The sequence below is a fragment of the Lampris incognitus genome, chromosome 17, assembly GCF_029633865.1.
Source record: "Lampris incognitus isolate fLamInc1 chromosome 17, fLamInc1.hap2, whole genome shotgun sequence".
NCBI lineage: Eukaryota > Metazoa > Chordata > Actinopteri > Lampriformes > Lampridae > Lampris > Lampris incognitus.
In genome coordinates this window covers 9,622,887-9,646,115 of record NC_079227.1, presented here as the reverse complement: position 1 = coordinate 9,646,115, position 23,229 = coordinate 9,622,887, and the positions used below count along the sequence as shown (strand labels likewise).

The window sequence follows — 23,229 nt, the reverse complement described above, 5'->3', positions numbered from 1 at the left end:
AATATGACGGAGCGTCTGGGTAGCATAGCGGTTTGTTCCGTTGCCTACCAACACGGGGATCGCCGGTTCGAATCCCCGTGTTACCTCCAGCTTGGTCGGGCGTCCCTACAGACACAATTGGCCGTGTCTGCGGGTGGGAAGCCGGATGTGGGTATGTGCCCTGGTCACTGCACTAGCGCCTCCTCTGGTCGGTCGGGGTGCCTGTGCGGGGAGGAGGGGGAACTGGGGGGAATAGCGGGATCCTCCCACGCGCTACGTCCCCCTGGCGAAACTCCTCACTGTCTGGTGAAAAGAAGCGGCTGGTGACTCCACATGTATCAGAGGAGGCATGTGGTAGTCCGCAGCCCTCCCTGGATCGGCAGAGGGGGTGGAGCAGTGACCGGGATGGCTCAAAAAGATGGGGGGGGGGGGGTCCTTAGAAAAAACAATAATTAACCTATACGACAAAATCAATAAACAAATTCTCATAAACACATTAAATATTAAATGTACAAAAAGGAGTATGGGGAAGTATACGCTTATTTACTCCTACCCCTTCTCCACTACTCATCAGTTAACTCAATCTTTATCTTTTATACAATTTATAAACAATTGTACCAATTCTATGTACAACCCAAATATCCCCCAGTGTCAATAATATAAAACCTAAAGTCATCACAACCCTTCCTCATCCCTATACCTCTTAAAAATATTTTTTGTCCTTATGAACTGAGTAAAGTTTGTACTTTTGAGTTCCACGTCCAAACAAATTCATCCCACAGGTCGAAATACACATACTCTTCACAGTTGTATGAACAGTTTCTTTAAATTAAACTTTCCCCTCAAATTATAACCTCCTCCCCCGTCGAAGAACATTTTTGTATATTACCCGGTAGTAAATTATTTCTTGCTTTATACATTATTTGTTCTGTGTTAAATTCTATGAGATCCATGAAGTTCAAGGCAAGTGACTTTAAAACGGCGTGTTAAGTGTAGTAGCGAAATCCTACATTGTTAATTATCCTTATGACCCTTTTTTGCAGTATGCATAATGGACGTAGGTTGCCTTCGTAGGTGGTACCCCATACCGCCACACAGTAATTCAGATATGGCAATACAAGTGAACAATAGTGTACAATGCTTTATGATCCAGAATGTGCCTTGTTTTTTTCCCAGGACTGCAAACCTCCTTGCCAGCTTTTCTCGCACGTATCATATATGAGGTTTCCAGCAGATTTTGTGGTCTATTATCACATCTAGAAATGTATTTTCATATACGCTTTCTATGTTGACGATTTCCAAACAACATCTTTGTTTTGCAAACCATATTTTTAATTTTCTCATTTGATCAACTCCAAAAGCAGCCGTAAATTCTCCCCAGAGCAGAAAATATAAGTGTCGTCCGCAAATAGAACAAATTTCAATATTTTTGATACTCTGCATATATCATTTATGTACAGAATGAACAATTTCGGGGGCGTCCGGGTGGCGTAGCAGTCCATTCCATTGCCTACCAACACGGGGCTTGCCAGTTCGAATCCCCGTGTTACCTCCGGCTTGGTCAGGCGTCCCTACAGACATAACTGGCCATGTCTGCGGGTGGGAAGGCGGATGTGGGTATGTATACTGGTCGCTGCACAACCGCCCCCACTGGTTGGTCGTGGTGCCTGTTCGGGGGGGAGGGGAAACTGTGGGGAATAGTGTGATCCTCCCACACACTATGTTCCCCTGGCGAAACTCCTCACTGTCAGGTGAAAAGAAGCAGCTGGCAACTCCTGCAGCCCTCCCCAGATCAGCAGAGGGGGTGGAGCAGCAACCAGGACAGCTCGGAAGAGGCCAAGTACAATTAGGGAGAAAAGTGGGGGAATATCCAGAAAAAAAAAAGAATAAACAATTTCGGGCCTAATACTGACCCCTGAGAGACTCCACAATTAAGTAGAGAGTAACAATTAAAGAGTATTTTTCTTTTTGCCGGCATTTTTAAATCCCTTTGTGATCCATGGACTATGTATATTTTTGTTTCCTACTGTATTGTTTTATTGGGCAATTTTTGCCATATAAAAATTTGAATATTTTTTAAGAATGTGCTATATGCTTTGTCGATAGCTTCGCCATCGTATATTATTCTCTAATTTTGTGTTAGTAATTCATTTCTATATGCATTCATGGATTTGTTAGTCTTTCCTCACTTGTATTTGAAGTTACTGGCATCCTTATCCTTCTTGTAGTTACTGTTAGACTCCAAAAAATGGCAAATGGTCACTGACATCATTTATTAATAGCCTGCTCGCTATATTGTCTTCCATAACATTTGTGAATATATTATCTATTAGCGTGGCAGTGTGACATAATTCTGCTAGGTCTAGTGATTTTTAGATATAAGCTCATGCTGTACATTGGATTGATAAACTCAATCAGTCATGTTACGCTTATTTGGATTTAGCAGATCTATAATGAAATCTCAGCCAACTAATATAACCTTTTGAATTGTTTTAGCAAACATTTCTTCCACCCAATCCTTGAATATTTCAATATTAGTGCCCAGTGCTCTATATATACAGCTCACAATTACATTTTTATTTTTTCCATACATATTTCTATTGTAATGTATTCTACCCATCATCAACCACTGTTGTCACGCTTTCCACCACCTTATAATTGAAGCTTTTATCCACGTACAAAGCCACACCCCCTCCATTCTTGGTTGTCCTGTTCTTATAAGTAAGTTCATATCCGTTCAAGTCCACACCCTTATCAGGGCTGAGCCCGGTGTTTGCTATTATATTGAATGTTTTTTTTAATTTAATTAGAAATTCTCTGATGTTTCGGGGGTTTGCATAAAGGCTTCTGCTGTTAAAGTGGATAATTGATATTTTATGATCAGACTTAACCTTCATGTTAAACTGACCATCTGTGTAATAACAGTAATTGATATTATTGAAGAAATTATTTTCTGGATCAATATCATTTTCCATGCCTTGTGATTTATGCTCAGTATATTCACGTTTTTAATCCCAGTTTATCATATTGTGTAGTCCTTGTTGTTTGCTGTTCATCATTATCTCCAGGCGGAGATGAATGACTTCTTTTGGAACTTGTAATGGACGTATGTAGTGTACTTATTTAGTGACTTAAGTTGTTTTGTTTTTTTATTACCTCGTTGTGTTGTTCCTTTGGACTCACTGGTATTTGTCCAATTCCTCCATGTCATGGCCGGCACTTTAGCCTCTTCTGGTGCTCCGTTCAATTTTATGAAGGTATTGCAGTTTGCTGGCCATGTGGACTGGCTCTTCTTCCGCTTTCTCAGGAAGCGCGCCTTTCTGGCCATGTCCGCATTCCTTTTACTCAGACGTTCGTTCAAGTAGACAGCTGATCCCTTCAGCTTTCCCCCTCCCCTTAGCAGTGCGTTTTTATGCTTTCTGTTCGAAAACCTTATTATTGTGGCCGGTTTATCCCTCTTGTTTTTCCGGGGGGGGGTGACATACACATGCCTCTGTGTTATTATTCTCCGCTTCAGATCCCTTAGACTGCGGGAGAGCAGCCGCCTGTCGCTCCAGAGTTTGAGTCCCGCTCTCTGAATTCCTCGCCGTTCATCGTCGTCACCGCCCGGGTGCATGTCTGTGAAGGTTCTCATTCATCCGGGTCATGGTTGTCCAAAGGAGTTGAATCGAGTGCAACTGGACTTGGTATATATCCGTGAAGACGTTTCGCCTCTCATCCAAGAGGCTTCCTCAGTTCGTGCCTTTCTGACTAGACCAAGCTAGTCTGACTGGCTGTTGATGAGACTCAGTTATCAGAGCTATTGATGTGCGTGGCTCTTCTGTGTTCCGAGTCACCAGCCAGTCAGACTAGCTTGTTCTAGTCGGAAAGGCACGAACTGGTGAAGCCTCTCGGATGAGAGGCGACACGTCTTCACGGATATATACTGTAGCGAATTCGGGGGGGGGACAACGCAGCCACAGGAAGTGCCGCGGCCGGGAAGCGAACCCGTATCGCCCGCACCGCGGGAGACATCGCTAACCGCTCGGCTAACGGGTCAGACCCGCCAGCCAGCGGCCAGCGTGTCTCCTTATCCATACACGTTACAATAACAAGTCCAGTTGCACTCGATCGGGGTGTAGGCTCCAGTCCGGGGACAACGGTGTCCTTCCTTTCGCGTGTACTGCTCCAGGAAGACGATCCTCGTTTCCGTCTCGGTGTTTTGTAGCCTCGGAGCCTTGACTTCTTCCTCTTCCTCTTCCTCTTTCAGCTTTCCCCCTGTTTTTCAGGGGTCGCCACCCAGCGGGTTTTACAGTTTCCATCGGGACGCCGTGAGGGCACGGCACCAAGGCCAGCGTTGTCAATCCGCATACTGATTTGGCAAAATGTTACGTCGGATGCCAGGTCCAAAACCGTTTTTTCTGTTGTAGTTTGACCGCTGCAAGCAACCTCCTCCGTCAGAAAGTCGAGCCATCTTTTCATATCGTCAGTTGGTGGATTCTTTTGTTGGTTCCATGGCGTTTTGTTTGTGACAGCTAGTTAGCTTAGCCAGCTAGTTAGCTTAGCCAGCCACCGGCTCAGCCGACGTCTTTTTTTTTCAGTCCCCACTTCCAAGAATCAGGCAGCGGTCAAAGCCAGATATCTCTGTTGTAGCTAGTCCGAGGCCCGTAATCCGGAATCAGTAGTCCACTGCCATATTGTTCTCAAAAACCAATGACAAAGAGACACGGGCGAGCGAATCGTTTCCGGAAGTGATCAAATACGAATACGAGATTCCCGCGGTTTCCGTTTGAAAACGTGCGCGCCATTGGGAATCACAAACACGTGGAGTTTGATCGACCCCGCCCTGCTGTGCTGAACCAGCCCTTGCTAGCCACGGCGTCCCATGGAGATTATGCATCCGTTAGGAAATCACAATTTTTACTGAGCTGTTGGCTCCATCCATGAGAGGAATTGTTCAGAGAATAATCAAGTCTTGCTCTCTTCTCAACTGGGATGAAAAAGGAATGGTCTGCTAAAATAATCAACAGAAAACTTCTTTGTGGTGTACTAAAGAAAATGTTTTGTGGCACATTAAAAAAAATGTTCTACTGCATTAAAACCACCTCAAGTGCTCTCTTCATTATCAGTGTAGAGAACAGATATGGGATAATACGAGCTTCTACTCTGGGAATGAGACCAATTTGAAAGAAAAGAGAAAAGCAATGAACTCAAAAGTAAATTCTTGGGGAGAGAGCATCCTGGAGTCTCAATTCTCTACAATGACTCCAATCTCTGACATTATTCAGATGTCATGTTTGGGGGCACTCCATTAACAGTGAATAGGAGACTGTGTGGGCTCCAATTACACCAGCGCTCTTACACACTTCCCATTTTCTAATCACCGACTTGCTGTCATCAACACTTGTTGAATTTGATTGTTCAGACTTTTACACCTTTAACTAAATTTACTACAGTCTTACTGATTGATAGTGGATTCAAATGAATATGACGAGGAAAGACAGAAAATGGTTCCCTCCGAAGTAATTTGTTTTTCGTCCATTTTGAAAATTTCTTTTCAACTTTAAGTGACTATGTAGTCACTGATTGTGTGATTGTGATTTTATACGACAGGTGTCATACTGAATAAAACTCCTAAGTTGTCAAGGTTAGAACTCAGTTTCAAAAGAGAAGTACTCAATATCTTAGGTAAAACATAAATAAATTAAATTTTCTTAGCATTATGATCCATTTAAGTCGCATAGAAAATGCAGGGATTTTAACACTCCCTGTCTTCTAAAGAACTAAGCGAATTGCCTCTTCTAGTGAAAGCTTTCCACAAAACAAGGTTAAGATATCTTTATTTTTTGATAATTCTGTTCAAATTTGCACTTCTATTTTTTTGCTTGCAAGGCTAAAACTTGAGATAGAGAGCGCACCACACCAAGAAATAGGAAACAAGTCTTGTGTGTAAGGTAAATGTTACATTACCTATAAAAAAAATCATATTATTATAACTCTCAAATTAAGAAAGTGTGCCTTTACAACATTGCAGATTTAAGTCTTAGAACTGATCTTGGCTTTTTGAAGAAGCTTTTCATGTTCAAATAAAATCTTGTTCAGTCTGAGCTGATGTGTGGTGAGCATTCTGGTGCAAATTGGCTGCCGTGTATCGCTCAGGTGGGTGCTACACATTGGTAGTGGTTGAAGTGAGTTACCCCCTTTAATGTGAAGCACTTTGGGTTTCTAGAAAATTGCTATATAAATGTAATTATTATCATTATTATTATTATTATATTACTGAAGTGGTACATACACCGATCAGCCAAAACATTAAAAACACCTGCCTAATATTGTGTAGGTCCCCCTTATGCTGCCAAAGCAGCTCTTACTCCTTGAGGCATGGACTCCACAAGACCTCTGAAGGTGTCCTCTGGTATCTGGCACCAAGACATTAGCAGCAGATCCTTTAAGTCCTGTTAGTTGCAAGGTGGGGCCTCCATGGATCGGACTTGTTTTTCCAGCACATCCCACGGATGCTTGATCGGATTGAGATCTGGGGAATTTGGAGGCCAAGGCAACACCTTTAACTCTTTGTCATGTTCCTCAAACCATTCCCGAACAATTTTTGTAGTGTGGCAGGGTGCATTATCCTGCTGAAAGAGGCCACTGCCATCAGGGAATACCATTGCCATGAAGGGGAGTACCTGGTCTGCAACAACGTTTAGGTAGGTGGTGCGTGTCAAAGTAACATCCACATGAATGCCAGTAGCCAAGGTTTCCCAGCAGAACATTGCCCAGAGCATCACACTACCTCAGCTGACTTCTTCTTCCCATAATGCATCCTGATGCCATCTCTTCCCCAGGTAAATGATGCACATGCACCCGGCTGTCCACATGATGTAAATGAAAACGTGATTCATCAGACCAGGCCACCTTCTTCCACTGCTTCATGGTCCAGTTCTGACGCTCACGTACCCATTGTGGGCACTTTCAGAGGTGGACAGGGGTCATCATGGGCACTCTGACCATTCTGTAGCTACACAGCCCCATACACAGCAAGCTGTGATCCACTGTGTTCTGACACCTGTCTATCATAGCCAGCATTAACTTTTCAGCAATTTGAGCTTCAGTAGCTCTTCTGTGGGATCAGACAGACGGGTTAGCCTTCACTCCCCACGCACATCAATGAGCCTTGGGCGCCCATGACCCTGTTGCCGGTTCACTGGTTGTCCTTACTTGGACCACTTTTGGTAGATACTGACCACTGCATACCAGGAACACTCCACAAGACCTGCCATTTTGGAGATACTCTGACCCGGTCGTCTAGCCATCATAATTTGGCCCTTGTCAAAGTCACTCAGATCCTAACACTTTCCCATTTTCCTGCTTCCAACACATCCACTTGAAGAACTGACTGTTCACTTGCTGCCTAATATATTCCACCCTTTGACAGGTAGGTACCATTGTAACAAGGTGACCAATGTTATTCACTTACCTGTCAGTGGTTTGCCAAGCCAACAAGCAGTAAATGCCCAAAGCTCTGAAACAACAAGCACCCCTGCTGGTCTGGATAATACATCCCTCCAGTCTTCTCTCAAGTGTCTCTCTCATCCAGCGCTCTTCCCAGGTGGTCCTATACAGCTCAATAAACAGCCATTTACAATACTGCCAAGGCTGAGGGGCTTGTTTTGACTGAAGACAGCCAAGTATAATTTGATCAGTAATGGCTATCAATTGGGACACTGCTGAGCGATTGGCAAAATTGGGCAAAATAAAATGCCACTCAGAAAGCAAAGCGGATGATTTGCTTGGTAACTCTCTGGTTGTGGAGCATACATTACGTTTGCTTGTTTCTGACTACAGAGGACAGTAAACGCAGGAAACACTTACACCGTGCATAGCGTTGTTCAAGGGCAATGTGACCACAGGAGGGATGAACTCCTTTATAACCTGCCCTGCCCCTTTGAAAATGATTAAAGCCTTAGCAAGCTCTGCAATAAACAGTTCTCTCGATAAGCCATCAAAAGTCGCCACGTTCCAATATTGCGTCCCAGTTTTCCCCATAGCAACAGACTTCCCTGAGTGCAGCAAGCAGATGACAATAGCTGATGACATGTGCCGAGCCCGGTTACTGGGACACAAGGAAGCAATTAAACTGATCACTTAATACCCAATAATCTGCATTACCTGCCATGCTCATGCCACGTCACAGAGCCCAGACGCAGGTGGAAGGTACAGTAACCCCATAATGCTAGGCAGACCCAACGGCATGGCTCTCCAGCTGCCTTGGATTATTTATTCATCACAGCCCACACTACTGCTTCCCTTTAGCAAATAGTTCTCAGCCTATGGTCTGGACACCTCATGGGTTCACAAACATGAGAGAGGTTGGCAAAGAGCTGCATTTTAATGAAATCTGGGGGGGGGGCATTTTTTCAAGTTCATTATCTAGTCTGCAGACTCTGCACGTTTTTGTGGGGGGGGGAATGAATGCAGCCACTCAGCATCTTCAAGTAAGGAGCAAAGTTTAAGGACATTTAAAAAAAATGCATTTCCTATAAAAGGGGGAGATAAAAATCCGCTTTCTATTCCAAAGTGCGTGCAACATCCTGTAAGCTAACACTTGGAATGGGCGCTCAAAGGTTGACACAGCCTTGTTTTAGAGGGAGTCACAAGCCGGAAGGTTTGAGAACTGTTGCGCTAAATAAAGCATGACAGATGGATCCATACAGATTACATATAGATCCATGCACAGATGGATCCATATGCTGACAGATTATCAGCACGGTATCTCATATGGCAAACGGAAGCTATAATGTTGATTGGACAACAGATGAGGCTGAACAGGTTGCAGTTTCTGAGAAATATTTGTACCTTTTAGGATGATGAGTCAGAAGACAATCAGCAGACAACTTGCTGTCTTGACTCACTGACCGCTACTCATATACGGGAACATTGACATATATATGTACAATATTTGGCACTCCCAGGGCAGGCTACATGAACAAGCGATCTAGTACGATTCGAGTGTTTGAGAAGAAGGTAAACAACATCCAGCCAGCTAAGCACATCAACAACATTGGCGCATTTTCACCACAGCCAGGTATAACACAGAGAGAAGAGCCCAGGGGTAAAAGTCAGAGGTTGGAATGAAGAGGACAGGGGATTCAACTCACCAGTAAAGTAGAGATAGCCCATCGAAACGTTCAGCCTCCTGAGGGAGTAATGGCATCTCACGGACACAGAGACAAAACCCACACACTCCCCACCTACACCAATACAAACACAAACACACACATATACACACACACACACACACACACACACACACACACACACACACACACACACACACACACACACACACAGGGAGACACGCGTGGAAGTATTATACAGCCATGAGTCAAAAGTCAGTTGTTCAAAGGGAGACGGGATGAAATGACACAGCAGCAGCAGTTTAAACAAGGTCGGTCCGAGTGACCGCGGAGAGAAACAGAGAGATGAAAATCCGCCTAGACAGTGAAAGACAGGCGCCTACCTTTACGCTCTAATCCATGCTGATACCCGTCCGTCACTAACAGGGCTGCCTGCCTGCCTGCCTGCCTGCCTGCCTCACCTCTCCCTCCTCTGGCACTGCTCGGGCAGCTCAGCGGAGAGACTTACAACACGCATATGTGTGTTTTTGTGTGTGTATGTGTATGTGTATACATACACACACATTTGTTGTGTGTGTGTGTGTGTGTGTGTGTGTATTGTGTGTATGCACACACACACACACACACACACACACACACACACACACCTGTTTTACATAAAACACGCCACAATAAGGCAAGATGACAATTTTTCAATCCCAGAGAGGAACATTCAGATTTCACAGCAGCATCAACAGTACACATGATGCAGAGTACACACATTCCATACAAGAAGGCCTGGCATACACAAGCGTGAGGGTATTATAATAATACAAGTATAATAATAATATTACACTGGCAGGTGGACGGCGTGCAAATGGCAGTAACCTACTACGTGCACCTTCACAGACGCAACAAAACAAATATCTAATGGACGTTCAAAGATGAAAGAGACAGAGCAAAGAAGGGACGCAAGAAAGGGGAGCAGGAAGCAGAAGGGAAGAAAAAGACAACAGCGTTAATCCGTAGGACCTCGGGGGCAGCAGCTGCTGAGACTGGCAAGGGGGGGTAAGAAGATCAACAAATAAACTGCTCTTAATTCCTATTGTTTACTACAGTGTCTGCCAGGGCAGTTTACCGGAGTAATTCCTTGAAATACTCATTTGGTTGTGTGGGCGGTCTCCAAAAGAATAAACCACGTTTTTGAGACGGTGGGATTAAGGCCAAGAGAAGACGAGGTATTATAATCCCCAATGGAATTACCCGGAAATAAGCATACGTAACCGGTTACTTTCTTGACCGGTGCGGGATTCGATACGACGTGTACTGAGCCCCAAGGCGACGTCACTAACCGCTCGGCTAAAGGGTCAGACCCGTTAGCTAAGGGGCTAACGTGTCTTATTAGTAGTTTACAGTCGTCACCCTCTCCCGGAAGCGCGCCCTCGCGCTTTGTTATTCCCGCGCTCCGGAGAGACTTCTGAGGATCTGCACACTTCCGGGTCCCACCGCTGCCACCAAGGTAACCGGTTATTTTCTTGCCCGGTGCGGGATTCGATACGGGTGTACTGCACCACAAGGCGACGTCACTAACCGCTTTTTTTTAATGACAGGTACATTAAATTAAATGACATGGTTATTGGAATAAGTGGCTCGTATATGAGAGCTTCAAGACGATTTTTTTTTTAATTTAGGAAAATAAACTCAACCGATTCGCTGTAGGCTCCGGGGAAAGAGGAATGTTCTCTGCCGGAACCATTTGTGTGAAGACTGTGGGTCGGGGGGGACTATATAGACTGTTGCAAAGGGGTTATGTATCAAACGCACGCTATGTTGTGCAGCCCAAGGTTGCCGGATAGCGGGATTCATCTGTGTAAGTACTCGACTTTTTAATGTATGGAGTAGTTTTTTCGTCAGTCAGCCAAGTTACAATCAAACAGACTTGTGCTTTTAGTAACTGTTCAAGCTAACGCTAGCTAGCTGATGGCGTTTCAAGTGGTGACTCTTGGGTTAGCTTTGGGTAAGGTAAGTACAGCTGTGAGCTACTGTTAGCTACTGTTAGCCCAGTTAAAAGGTTGTTAAACCAAAAGGGCCTCTAAATAATCTTTGGTTGTACAGTCTCAACGTGAAAAATAGAAGCCTAGGGGATGCTAACGTTACGCGGTTATCATCACCCAATCGTTATCGATGCAGCAATGACCAAATCATGTTAAGCCGAATCCGAAATTGGCTAGGACTGTTGTCATACTTCTGCCTAGCAGAGTTGCTCTTGTATTTCAGCTGATGTACAATGAAAAGACTTATTTCAAACACGGATTTTTCTTCCCGATAGGTGAGTTGCCCTCCATTGTTCCAGGGGAAGGATTGGACTTGGTACACTCACAGTAATGCTGCTGTCATTCCTTGCCCGTGACTGCCTTTGCTGCACTAGGACCTCTGCACTGTTGACACAATCTGCCCGAGCTATCCAATATGTGGAAGCAAGGGGTTTACACAGTCAGGCCCAACATTTTGTCACTCGTAGGGTCAATATCCGGTTCAATACACAGACCCGCGGTGTTAAGAGCCGGAAAAAGCCGAATAAAAGTCTGGAGGATGAGTGGAAAACGAGAAACAAGACGGCGCTGATGTATATTGCTGCGGCCGGGGTGGGGATGATCGGTCTGTCCTACGCTGCTGTGCCACTCTACAGACTCTACTGTCAGGTAAAGGGGGCAAATATATAACATTATTTACAAGGAATGTGTAGCCTAGATGGAGGGATGAGTCATGGTATCTTGTCCAAGGTGTACAGAGCTTGTACAGCTCTCTACAAATCTCTTAACATTAGCCCCCAGTTACCCATTGTGCAATTCCCCTCCATGGTTTGGTCTTATGTCTTGTGACTGGACTGGGACCTGATTTGTTAAAAGATACTTGTGAGTCTGTGAACTTGGTTGTTTAGCTACACTAAACGTATAGTGCTGATGCCATTGTCTGTTCTCCATGTGTATGTTTACTGTAGAACCATAGTTCATCACACATTGACATTCATCACACTATTGACATTGTAAATGTCAATAGTTTGCTTTTATTTTTTTCATCTGTTCTGTAACAAATCCCACTGGCTTAGCAATTTGGCAACAGAATGAATGCAAAGCTCAGTAGTATCTATTTGTCTGGCAGGCAACGGGACTGGGAGGTACGGCAGTGGCAGGCCACGACACAGAGCAGGTGGAGATGATGAAGCCTGTGAAAGATCGTGTCATAAAGATCACCTTCAATGCTGATACACACGCCAGCATGCAGTGGAACTTCCGACCGCAACAGACCGAAATCTATGTAAGCCTGCCATCACTGTTTCAGTGCCCCTCTACTTCCACCTCTTCCCTTGTTATTAATCTATGATTGGTCAATTAACACCTTTGACAGCTGCTGCTCAAAGAAACTATCTTTTTATTTTTTTGTAAAGCAACAAAGATTGTAAAACCTTTTTCTTTCAATGGCCCTGTGATGGCCTGTTGGCCTGTCCAGGGTGTCTCCCCACCTGCCGCCCAATAACTGCTGGGATAGGCTCCCGCGACCCTGAGTAAGGATAAGCAGTTTGGATAATGGATGGATGTTGCGTATGTCCAGAAGTGTGTTTTAACACTCATCAACACTGTCATGATATGACAGTGTAGATAATATGTCATATATGAACTAGATGGGTTTTACAGGGGAGGTCCTGTGATGTCATTTTCATACACTATATATATAATTCTAGTGGTCCATTCATACGGGATAAGATATATCTGTACTTTTCCCAAATTACTACACGTAGCTCAAATGTACTGTGTCGCCATCACAAATACTTCACGATTTTACAATTAAAAACCAACATTGCATGGAATCTACTTTAAATAGAACAGCTTGCTACCTAACATTGCTATCCAGCTTGCATTACTAAATAGCCTGCTTGCACTTATCAAATGCTGCCAGACATGAAGTGCATATCTAAACAAGATTTGAATCTGCAGCCGAATTTAATTCCTTCTTCACGTGGGTGTCCTGACCTCAATGTAGCGGTGTGGTAGATGATCCATTTGCAAGATCAGAAATCTCCTTAGCTACCTCAGTAACAAACTCCATAGGGCTGAGTATGGGTTATAATGTGATAATCTTCTGTTGTGTTCCAGGCATATAGCATGTAATATATTTAGGAATGGGTATCATTAAGATCTAAACGGTACTACTACTCTTACCAACACTGCCTATCGATCTGGTACTTTAACGGTACTCTTATCGGTTCTTTTTGTTATTTTTTTTTTTAAGCGAAAAACAACAAATTAAGAAGTGATTCAACGTTTCTTTATCTTCTCATGTCTGGACACAGCGTTACTTTTCATCAGTAACCCATGTTTTTATAATTTAGTTAATTTCCTGTGGGCTCGAGGCTGCTAGCATACATAACATACCTGAGGTTGATGGGTAGCGAGAGATGAACTGCGAGGTAGGCAGTCGAAAACTGCATGTCTCCGCCTGTATTTGAAACACTTTTGCTCGATGTTTCGAAACATTGCTTGTGTTTCTGCCCTTACATGTAAAAGACTTGTTGCACTTGTGGCAACAAGCACCGTTGGCATCGACTCTAGTGAAGTATAACCAGACTTTTGACTGTTTAGTTCTCTATCCACTATTGTCACTAAGAGCAGGCTGTGTGTGTGTGTGTGTGTGTGTGTGTGTGTGTGTGTGTGTGTGTGTGTGTGTGTGTGTGTGTGTGTGTGTGTGTGTGTGTGTGTGTGTGTGTGTGAACGCGTCAGAAAAGCGGAGAGCTGGCCTCGCCCCTCGGCTCACACATACAGCAGGTTCTGAGAGAGAGCGATCTCTCTTCTGGATTGGGAATAGTGAAAATGCATCATAGACAAATGTCTTAATCTTACTGCAAATTAGAAACGGGAGTTGGTGAGATAATAGGGGCAAGATAACATTTATGTAGCCTAAATAAATAGGAAATTTATTTTCTTAATTTCTCCAATGCCGATAGCAGAACCATTAACGTCAGAGCGTATCAATACTAGGGTCTTTAATAATAATTTAGCACCGGTGCTGTTTAATACTGGGTTTCAGTACGCATCCCTAAATACATTACCAAGATGTTGATCCGAGCAGGATTGTCACTATTAAGTCAAGTCAATTTTATTTATATAGCCCAATATCACAAATTACAAATTTGCCTCAAGGGGCTTTACAGCAATACAACATCTTGTCCTTAGACCTTCGTATCGGATAAAGAACAATGCCCTAAAAAAACAAAACAACAACAACCCTTTAACTGGGAGAAAAAAATTTGAAGAAACCTCAGGGAGAGAAACAGAGGAGGGATCTCTTCCCCCAAGACGGACAACGTGCAATGGATGTTGTGTTTACACAATTTACACAATACAGCATTGAAAGGGGATAACAGAATTAAAATGGAATTACAAAACATATGAAGAATATGATGAGAAGGATGCCAAGCAGTGTCCAGACACCACCGGAACAGGCAAAAAGATTGAGTTTTAAGTTTGGATTTATAGGACTCAACAGACTCTGATTGTTTGAGGACAGCAGGCAGGTTATTACACAAGAACGGAGCCCGATAGGAAAAGGCCCTGCCACCAGCTGACTTATTTTTAACTTTGGGTACACACAGGAGCCCTGTATTTTGAGAGTGAAGCGCTCGAGATGGAATGTACAGTTTAAGGAGATAGGACAGGTATGATGAAGCAAGCCCATTTAGGATTTTATAAGTCAGCAGAAGCATCTTGTAGTCTGATCTAACATGGATAGGAAGCCAGTGAAGAGAGGCGAGAATTGGTGTAATATGGTCAAATTTCCTAGATTTAGTTGGCAGACCTGAACACAGAACATTACAGTAAGCAAGTCTGGATGAAACAAATGCATGTATTAGACTCTCTGCGTCAGCCAGGGACAGGAAAAACCAAATTTTAGCTATGTTACGTAAGTGGAAAAAGGCAGTCTTGGTGATTTCCTTCATGTGCTTATCAAAGGAAAGGCGGGGATCAAATGTGACACCAAGATTTTTGGCTGCCACACTTTGTGAAACCACTTTGTCAAATGTTATCATTACTTGATCAAATTGGAGTCTGTGTATAGCAGAGCCAATGACCGGCATCTCGGTTTTATCCACATTTAAAAGCAGAAAGTTTAATGACATCCATTTTTTACAGCAGCCAAGCAGGCCTCTAAATTAGTCATGTGAGTATGATCAACAGCCCTTATAGGCACATACAGCTGAGTATCATCAGCCTATCAGAGGACCTCTCAAGTTGATTAAATCCATAGGTTATTTTCTCCAGAGTTTTTACACGTCAGATTAGTATTGGGTTGACATAATGGATGCTGTTGGTAATCATTAAAGTTACAGAACCTCCCTCAGCAAAACCAGTCTGGTTTGAAAAGGTCGTCAGATTGCCACACAGTTTTGCTTGGATTGCCAGATTTAAAAGGAAAGGTTGCGGGCGTCCCTACAGACACAATTGGCTGTGTCTGCGGGTGGGAAGCCGGATGTGGGTATGTGTCCTGGTCGCTGCACTAGCACCTCCTCTGATTGCTCGGGGCGCCTGTTCGGGGGTGGGGGGGGTGGGGACTGGGGGAATAGCGTGATCCTCCCACGCACTACGTCCCCCTGGCGAAACTCCTCACTGTCAGGTGAAAAGAAGCAGTTGGTGACTCCACATGTATTGGGGGAGGCCTGTGGTAGTCTGCAGCCCTCCCCGGATTGGCAGAGGGGGTGGAGCAGCGACCAGGGCAGCTCGGAAGAGTGGCGTAATTGGCCGGATACAATTGGGGAGAAAAAAGGGGGTGAATAATAAGGGAAAATGTTTTGCCATGCTGGACTTTTGTCAAAGCTTGAATGCAAAGTGAAGCAACTGGCTACATCCTGCACCATAAACCTCGTCTCATCCCAGTCAACATCCCTTCCCAACATGGTCTGTCAACATGGTCTGTCAGTAAGCCCTGAGAGGGTTGTCAATTAGAGCCATATTGTAATTATGAATAGACACAAAGAAACACCTATATGGGTTAAACCCTATAGGTTGTTTTCCTTTAGGATTACTGTTACTATTACTACTACTACTACTGCTCTTACTGCTAATACTACCAGTCACCAATTGCCACCCAAGATGGCGCTATACTCTGGCGACTCGCTACGAGCTCCTCGCGCCTTGTTGTTTGTTTTTGTGTTATATGCTGCTTTTGTTGCACAAAACGCGTCTTGCACCATTTACGTTACCGGCGCATCAAATCACACACCACCCATCTCAGTTATAGCTTCCTTCCACCGGCAGCCAGGTTGCTGAACAGCTGACGCACCCATATGGCGCCTTACATTGTTGTGTTGTTGTGTACTTTTCTATATTGTGTGTACATAGTCTATGTAGGTCTGTAGGGGTTGTTTTGATTTGTGTTCGTGTGTCCTTTTGTCCTTTGGCTTAAGGCAGAGAGAGCCAGAGCATCAGAACTGGATTTGTATTCAAGTACACACGACAACGTTGAACTTGAACCATCTGCCGTCACTCAATTTGGCGTTCTAATAAAAGTTACTCCATTGCGCCTGAAGGGGGCAGTGTAGTCAAAGATTAAACATAAACTAGCCAGCTTTGACGTTTATATACTTAGTTGTAAATGTGTAAGCTGTTCTTTGCTAGAACTGAACCCTTATTAATCTAAAGAAAAGTATTTTACCCTCGCTGGAAGCTGTGTATACGAGTGTACACCTTTGGTAATGCAGACCTAACTGTGTGTTCACTCAACAGGTGGTACCAGGGGAGACCGCTCTGGCCTTCTACAGAGCAAGGAATCCTACAGATAAACCTGTCATTGGCATATCCACCTACAACGTAGTACCCTTTGATGCAGGGCAGTACTTCAACAAGATCCAGGTAAAGCAGTAATGCACCACATTTTACACCAAGCCTTGCTGAACGGCAGGCTTTTGACTCCATCGTACACTACAAAGAAGTAGGGTGGCACAGATTTGCAGTTTTCCCTGGGACTCCCAAGTCTCATGATCAGGAATTCCGGCAAGCCATCCAGGCAGCTTCATTGGCGCTGATGGAAGCCATCAGTGTGGGGAAGAAAAAACAAAACAAAACCTTGAGGCAACATTTTCTTATGGGGTCTTATGTCTAAGACCCCAGGTCCCAGTGTATTTGGTTAAAAAAAAGATTTTTTTTTCTTACCAGGTATTAACGGTTTAAACCCTCACAGCGTTTATGCAGTCTCGGCATGATCAGATCTGCCAGACCACCGCCAGAGGTAGTCTTGCCAAGTGTAAATGCAGTGCGCTCACATTGGTTAAAAAAATACCCAAGGGGTAGAAACTTCATCCCTGTTGCCAAGTAATTACATTTACTGTGGCTTATTTAACGGTAGCCAATTATTCAGACACACCCAGCTCTGGCACACACCATTCCCACAATACTATCAATCACCATCGCTGCAAACACAGTTGTAGCAGAACAACTTTCCATTTCTGATACTTCCAAGACTTTATAATGACCCCTTCAGAGAAAACATTTGACTTTTGTTTGCAATGATGACAATAGACAGCCCTACTTTTTATACCTACTCTTCTCTTTGCATAATGCAACTAAATACCACAATGGGGACACTGTGCACATTGAAAATGCATATTAATACCAGATGTAAATGCAAAGGGTGTCATCAGATTAGTCATTATTTGGATAATGTGTTCTGATACAGATCACATGATGACACCAGGCCATCAAAACTAAACAGGTTGGTGGCTCCTTTGACCTAATTTAATGCTATCTTAACACCACTCTTTTGGTTGGTCCTGCTCATTTTGTGTGTTCCCCTCCCGCCCTCAGTGTTTCTGCTTTGAGGAGCAACGGCTGAACCCAAAGGAGGAGGTGGACATGCCTGTCTTCTTCTACATTGACCCCGAGTTCGACGAGGACCCAAGGATGGCACGTGTTGACACCATCACCCTTTCCTACACCTTTTTCGAGGCCAAAGAGGGTCAAAAGCTGCCTCTCCCGGGATACAGTTACAACTGATCCGTCTATCATAAGACACTAAGTTATAGACTGAACTATCAGTGCATCACGGCCCCTTTGTTTTAATATTGCAATTGCGTATTAAATACAAGGTTGAATACATGAAAACAGCTTTTTTCTATAAAAATTTCCTGTATGCCATTGCGGGCAAAAAAAGGGAAAGTGGGCATAAAAATGAGAGCCTAATACTTTGGATTCACTCATTTTGAATGCACCAAAATATTTATAGATTTGCAGCTCAAGTTCTAGACAAGAGATTCTGCAGAACGTGAGAGCGCCTTGTTCAGGAGATTAGCTGGAACACCTGCCTTTTGCATAGGAAGGAATATAATGGCATCATCCATTTTTGAGACCACTGGAGCTCGTATTACAATCCCAACTATTTCTTTTGGAATGGACGAAAAGCGCTGAGCTCTAAAGGATTTTATGAGCAGCTCTTCGAAGACACATTTCATCTTTGAAAAAAGCAAAGATGTCTCCTGTGATTTCAGCTTCTCTGTGTGAGAGAATATATGGACATTTTGCAAACTTTTACATCAACCACAGTGAGTTTCTAATTTAACTGCAGTAAGATACTCTCATAAATGTGGTAGATTGCTCGTTATCAAGTGTCCCAAGAAGTGTGTTGTCTACAAAAAAATAAATTATGGCAAAAGAGTGGGCTTTTGACACTGGGTATTTGATTGAACTAGATGACGCACCGTTTAAATTGTGCAGTGCCACATTTTAGACACTAGGTGGCAGAAAACGGAAAGCGTTTAGCCTCACTTGAAGGGTGAGCAAGAACTGCAGCTGCGGGATAGGAACTCTTGAAACCGTATAATTTGAGAATTAATCTGCAAATTCCCAAAACTTGCAGGTTACGTAACGATTATTTATAGGAAACAGTTGCTCCTTAGAGGGGTGGGAAGTTAAAAGTCACCCACCAGCCAAGTACTATTCAGTAGTGGCTGTGGCTCACCATAACCTTGTGTACTGCACCAGTCACATAGCAAAGTAATCAGCAATTGATTGTGCCATTTAATGCATTTTAAAACCTAGTAAGATAGCAAAGGTGGCTGGTGATTTGTTGGAGCGTATCGTTAGTTCTTTTATGCACAACACCAATCCGATGTCAACATTGTATGGCTGTCTTGCTTGCACACCGAACTCCCTGTGTTGTTTCCCTGCGGTTACATAATGTTTCGCAGAGGAGCCAGCACCTCCAGTTATGGGGGCTACACCAATAACCGGACCTCAGGCATCCTTCCTAATGTAAACACCGCTGCCTCCGCTTAGTGTTTACCCAGCTAGAGGGACCAGTGCTGGCAGCACCGGAACATGTCAACACTTTGGTGAGATACGCATATGAAGGGCAGCGTGTCTGATTATAAAGTCCGTTTAAAAATCATCCACCAAGTAGAAGTAGTGGAAAATAACTACTCAGTCCTCTTAGTTGGCACATAAACGTGTCTTGTTTCGCATCACTTTACTTTGGCGCTTACCTATACTGGGGGACTTGTTCGTTTTGTTTAGACTTGGCACTTAATGTGACGATGACAAGTCATCCGTTGTCCATTGTGTAACCGGTTATTTTCTTGCCCGGTGCGGGATTCGATACGGGGTTGTACTGCACCACAAGGCGACGTCACTATCCGCTCGGCTAAAAGGTCAGACCTTTTAACTAGGGCAGTGTTTCTCAACCCAGTCCTCAAGGACCCCCTTGCCTGCATATTTTCTATGCAACCCTGAACGGATACCTGTTTGCAGTTATTCAACCAATCAGCTATGAATTAATTAAGTGCTATGAGATGATAGGTCGAGTAAGTACAAGCAGGGCTACCTACACAGGGTTACAATGAAAATCTGCAGGATAGCGGGTCCTTGAGGACTGGGCTGAGAAACACTGTACTAGGGGGCTACGTGTCTCCATTAGTAGGTTACAGTCGTCACCCTCTCCCCACGCTCCGAAGAGTCTTCTGAGGAACTGCACACTTCCGGATCCCACCAACGTAACGGGTTATTTTCTTGCCCGGTGCGGGATTCGATACTGGGTTGTACTGCACCACAAGGCGACACCACTAACCACTCGGCTAACGGGTCGGACCCGATAGCGAGGGGCTAACGTCTCGTATTAGTAGTTTACAATTGTATTCCCGAACCAGTGCGGAATGCAGCCCTTGGCGTCGCTGCTTGCGCTACGTCACACGCACAACGTCCCCGTCTGTGCCTCGGAAGGGAAAGTAACAACAACAACAACAACAAGCCGAACCACGCCGTCGCTCTGCCAAGCCGCTTTCACTGCCCTGACCACTGACCGAGATTCAGCTGAGAACGGTCCACGTTTAATCCGCCGCCGCAGCGCGCAACACCGCACGGCTGACCAGGGATCAGCGCCGGGGACGGCTTCCTTTCAAACTCAGCCCGCACGGGCGCGAAGGGGGCGGGGCTTGTGTAGAGTCAAGCGTTGTATCCCCAACGGAATATGTTTCCCCACGTATCCGCACGGGGACGCATATTCTTATTTTTTTTGCTGTTTTCGGATCATCACATGATAGATAGGCTATGTATCCGTGGCGTCGCACATTTATTATCCCCCCCTCACTCATTTTAGATTATCTTTGATTAAATTCTCCCTTTCTACTTTTTAAAAACTTTTTAAGCCATCTTTTTTTTTTTTTACTCTTTAGATGTTTTTATCTTTTTTTTCCAGATTATCATCATGGTTTTATCATCGGACGAGCGTGACGAAAGCGGGCGAATTGCGACAGGGGAAACGCTTGCGCTCTCTGTGCTCTGCTTTGTTTGAAAATAAATAGTAAAAAAAAAATCAAACGAATCAAATCAAAGCCTCTGTGTTGCCAGATTTCACATCCCCGCAAGAACTGGAACGCCTTGCGGATAATCGAGGAGCGCTTTGAAGGGAACGCGTGCGCGTTCGCGCGTCGCCGCGGATATCCAGGAAATACGCGTGATTCTTTCGGGAGGTGGGCGGGGGGGGGTTATGCGAAATCTGGCGCTGCAGGGGCGTTCGCGACACCCTTCTCGCAAATGGGTACTTACGCTTGTTTGATGGACGTTTCCGGCGTCGACTACGGCTTCGAGGCCGCCCTAGCAACCCAACAGACGGACCAACCATAACGAGGCGGACCGCCCCGCCCCCTCCTCCATCCCCCGCCCCCCGCCGGAGAAGGGAGGAGCAGGAGGGAGGGAAGGCAACGCCAGAGCTGCGAGGGTGCCTGCGCAGCGTGGCTACAGTCTGGTAATCCACACACACACGGACACACACACACACACAAAGGATTGTGAAGGCAAATCAAATCGTCTGATGGGAGATCTTTTTCCCGGCAAATGACACGAAGACGTGTTGGCGCGATAGCGCTTCGTGAGCACGGGGAGCGGAGGTCGGGACGCGCCGGTGGTCCGCTGGAGTGATCGCGTCGTTCGGTCTGACGCTGTGTCATCGGTCGGCGGGTGGCAAATCGGACACTTGTGGCTTTCACGGGAGATATGGACCGAAGTTGAGGGACCACCCGCGACTGTCTTCATTACTTGGGACAACACGCCGGCGACATCACATGGACCCCATTTCTAGGGGTTTCGACTCGCAGCCCCGCATCATGGAGTAAGTTCGGCGTCAGGAGTTGGTTGGCTCTCGGTGATCGCAGCAACTGCGTCGGCTCCTCTTCTCCACCCGGACGGGCGGTGAACTTGACCCTTGCTTCATCCTGGTGAAGGGTGTTCCATGATGGGACACGGCGACCGGCTGCCGTGAGGATGAACCACCGGAGCAGTCCCGCCAAAGCGTACGACTTTCTGCTCAAGTTTCTCCTGGTGGGGGACAGCGACGTGGGCAAGGGGGAGATCTTGGCGAGTCTTCAGGACGGAGCCACGGAGTCTCCGTACGGCTACAACACAGGTGAGAGTCCGCACACCGGGTGCACTGCGCCGGTCTAAACGATGCACTGGAGGGGGGGGGGTGCGGGCGAACTACACGAGTCAAGTGCGTCCAAGCACAACTTCCGTGCAGACTGACTCCATTCGGTCGTCTTTCCAGTTTTACGCATGGTGAACTCCACCAAACGCATCCCATGCCAAATATTTAGGATGGGTGGAGGACTCAGAACAGGCGTAAAGCAGGACAGCCCTTGTGAAAACATGGTATGCTTTAGGTAAGCATGCCTAAATATGAAAGGTGTTCCAACTTTGGGGAACTAAACATGCACCCAAGTACATAAACATATTCATTGAGTCAAAGTTATCAGCCTATATTGCTGCTGCTGCTGCTGCCTATGAAGTATTTAACAAGATGGTCTAAAAGCAGCCAGCACAACTTCCATGGAGACTGACTCCATTCGGTCGTCTTTCCAGTTTTACGCATGGTGAACTCCACCAAACGCATCCCATGACAAATATTGAGGATGGACGGACGGACGGACGGAGGACTCAGAACAGGAGTAAAGCAGGGCACCCTTTGTGAAAACATGGTATGCTTTAGGTAAGCATGCCTAAATATGAAAGGTGTTCCAACTTTGGGGAACTGAAAATGCACCCAAGTACATAAACATATTCACTGAGTCAAAGTTATCAGCCTATATTGCTGCTGCCTATAAAGTATTTAACAAGATAGTCTAAAAGCAGCCAGCAGAAGTTACCAAGCTCAGCCCACTTTTCTCGAGTTTACATTTTGCAAGTACGACAGAAGTAAAAACAAAAGTACCCTTGCTTCCTTTTAGTTTCAGAGAGATTGGAAGTGCACTGAAGTAAGTGTCTTTTCTCTACAGTGGACGAACTGTCGAGTATCTGAGAGCAGGTTTAGCAGAAAACCTCAGGTGATGGTGAAATATAGCTGAGCTGGACCAGAGATGACACTGGACAACGAAGATTTTGCTTCCTGGACACTTTTGGATTTTGGGCTGGTGATCACGAAAACCACCTTCAACTTTTCCTATCACATACCATTTTGTAGATATAACCCATTTTTGTGATTTCCCGCCATAGTTCAAGTCTAGTAGTATATTGCCCACAAAGCAAGCTGTTTTGGTCTGTCCCAAGCATGCCTGGACATACAGTCAGTGTAGGTGCCATGCACATGTTGTGTTGGGCATGGCTGTGCATGTTTAGTCAGGTTA

The 23,229-nt window shown here is 45.0% G+C and overlaps 3 protein-coding genes across 3 annotated transcripts in view; 2 read left to right on the top strand and 1 right to left on the bottom strand.

The window, feature by feature from the left end:
* stxbp4 (syntaxin binding protein 4) overlaps positions 1–26 on the bottom strand; it is a gene marked incomplete at its 3' end in the record, with an annotated part of 76,261 nt that extends 76,235 nt beyond the window's left edge. The window contains exon 1 of the mRNA XM_056297618.1: positions 1–26. Coding sequence (XP_056153593.1) covers positions 1–26 — 26 coding nt within the window.
* Positions 27–10,853: 10,827 nt separating this feature from the next.
* Positions 10,854–18,774, top strand: LOC130127256 (cytochrome c oxidase assembly protein COX11, mitochondrial). Its single transcript, XM_056296833.1, has 5 exons — positions 10,854–10,944; positions 11,404–11,776; positions 12,237–12,392; positions 16,853–16,978; positions 17,930–18,774. Exons 2-5 carry the CDS (start codon positions 11,459–11,461, stop codon positions 18,116–18,118), a joined length of 789 nt encoding a protein of 262 aa, XP_056152808.1. The 5' UTR covers positions 10,854–10,944; positions 11,404–11,458; the 3' UTR covers positions 18,119–18,774.
* A 2,568-nt stretch (positions 18,775–21,342) lies between these two features.
* Positions 21,343–23,229, top strand: part of rab40b (RAB40B, member RAS oncogene family) — a 42,165-nt gene continuing 40,278 nt past the window's right edge. The window contains exon 1 of the mRNA XM_056296832.1: positions 21,343–22,016. Coding sequence (XP_056152807.1) covers positions 21,875–22,016 — 142 coding nt within the window. The 5' untranslated portion in view covers positions 21,343–21,874. The remainder of the gene's footprint in view (positions 22,017–23,229) is intronic.

Coding starts and splice junctions, on each gene's coding strand:
- LOC130127256 (XM_056296833.1), top strand. CDS start 11,459: ATGCTGCTGTCATTCCTTGCCCGTGACTGCCTTTGCTGCACTAGGACC. Junction 11,777..12,236: donor TCTACAGACTCTACTGTCAG/GTAAAGGGGGCA, acceptor TTTGTCTGGCAG/GCAACGGGACTGGGAGGTAC. Junction 16,979..17,929: donor AGTACTTCAACAAGATCCAG/GTAAAGCAGTAA, acceptor TCCCGCCCTCAG/TGTTTCTGCTTTGAGGAGCA.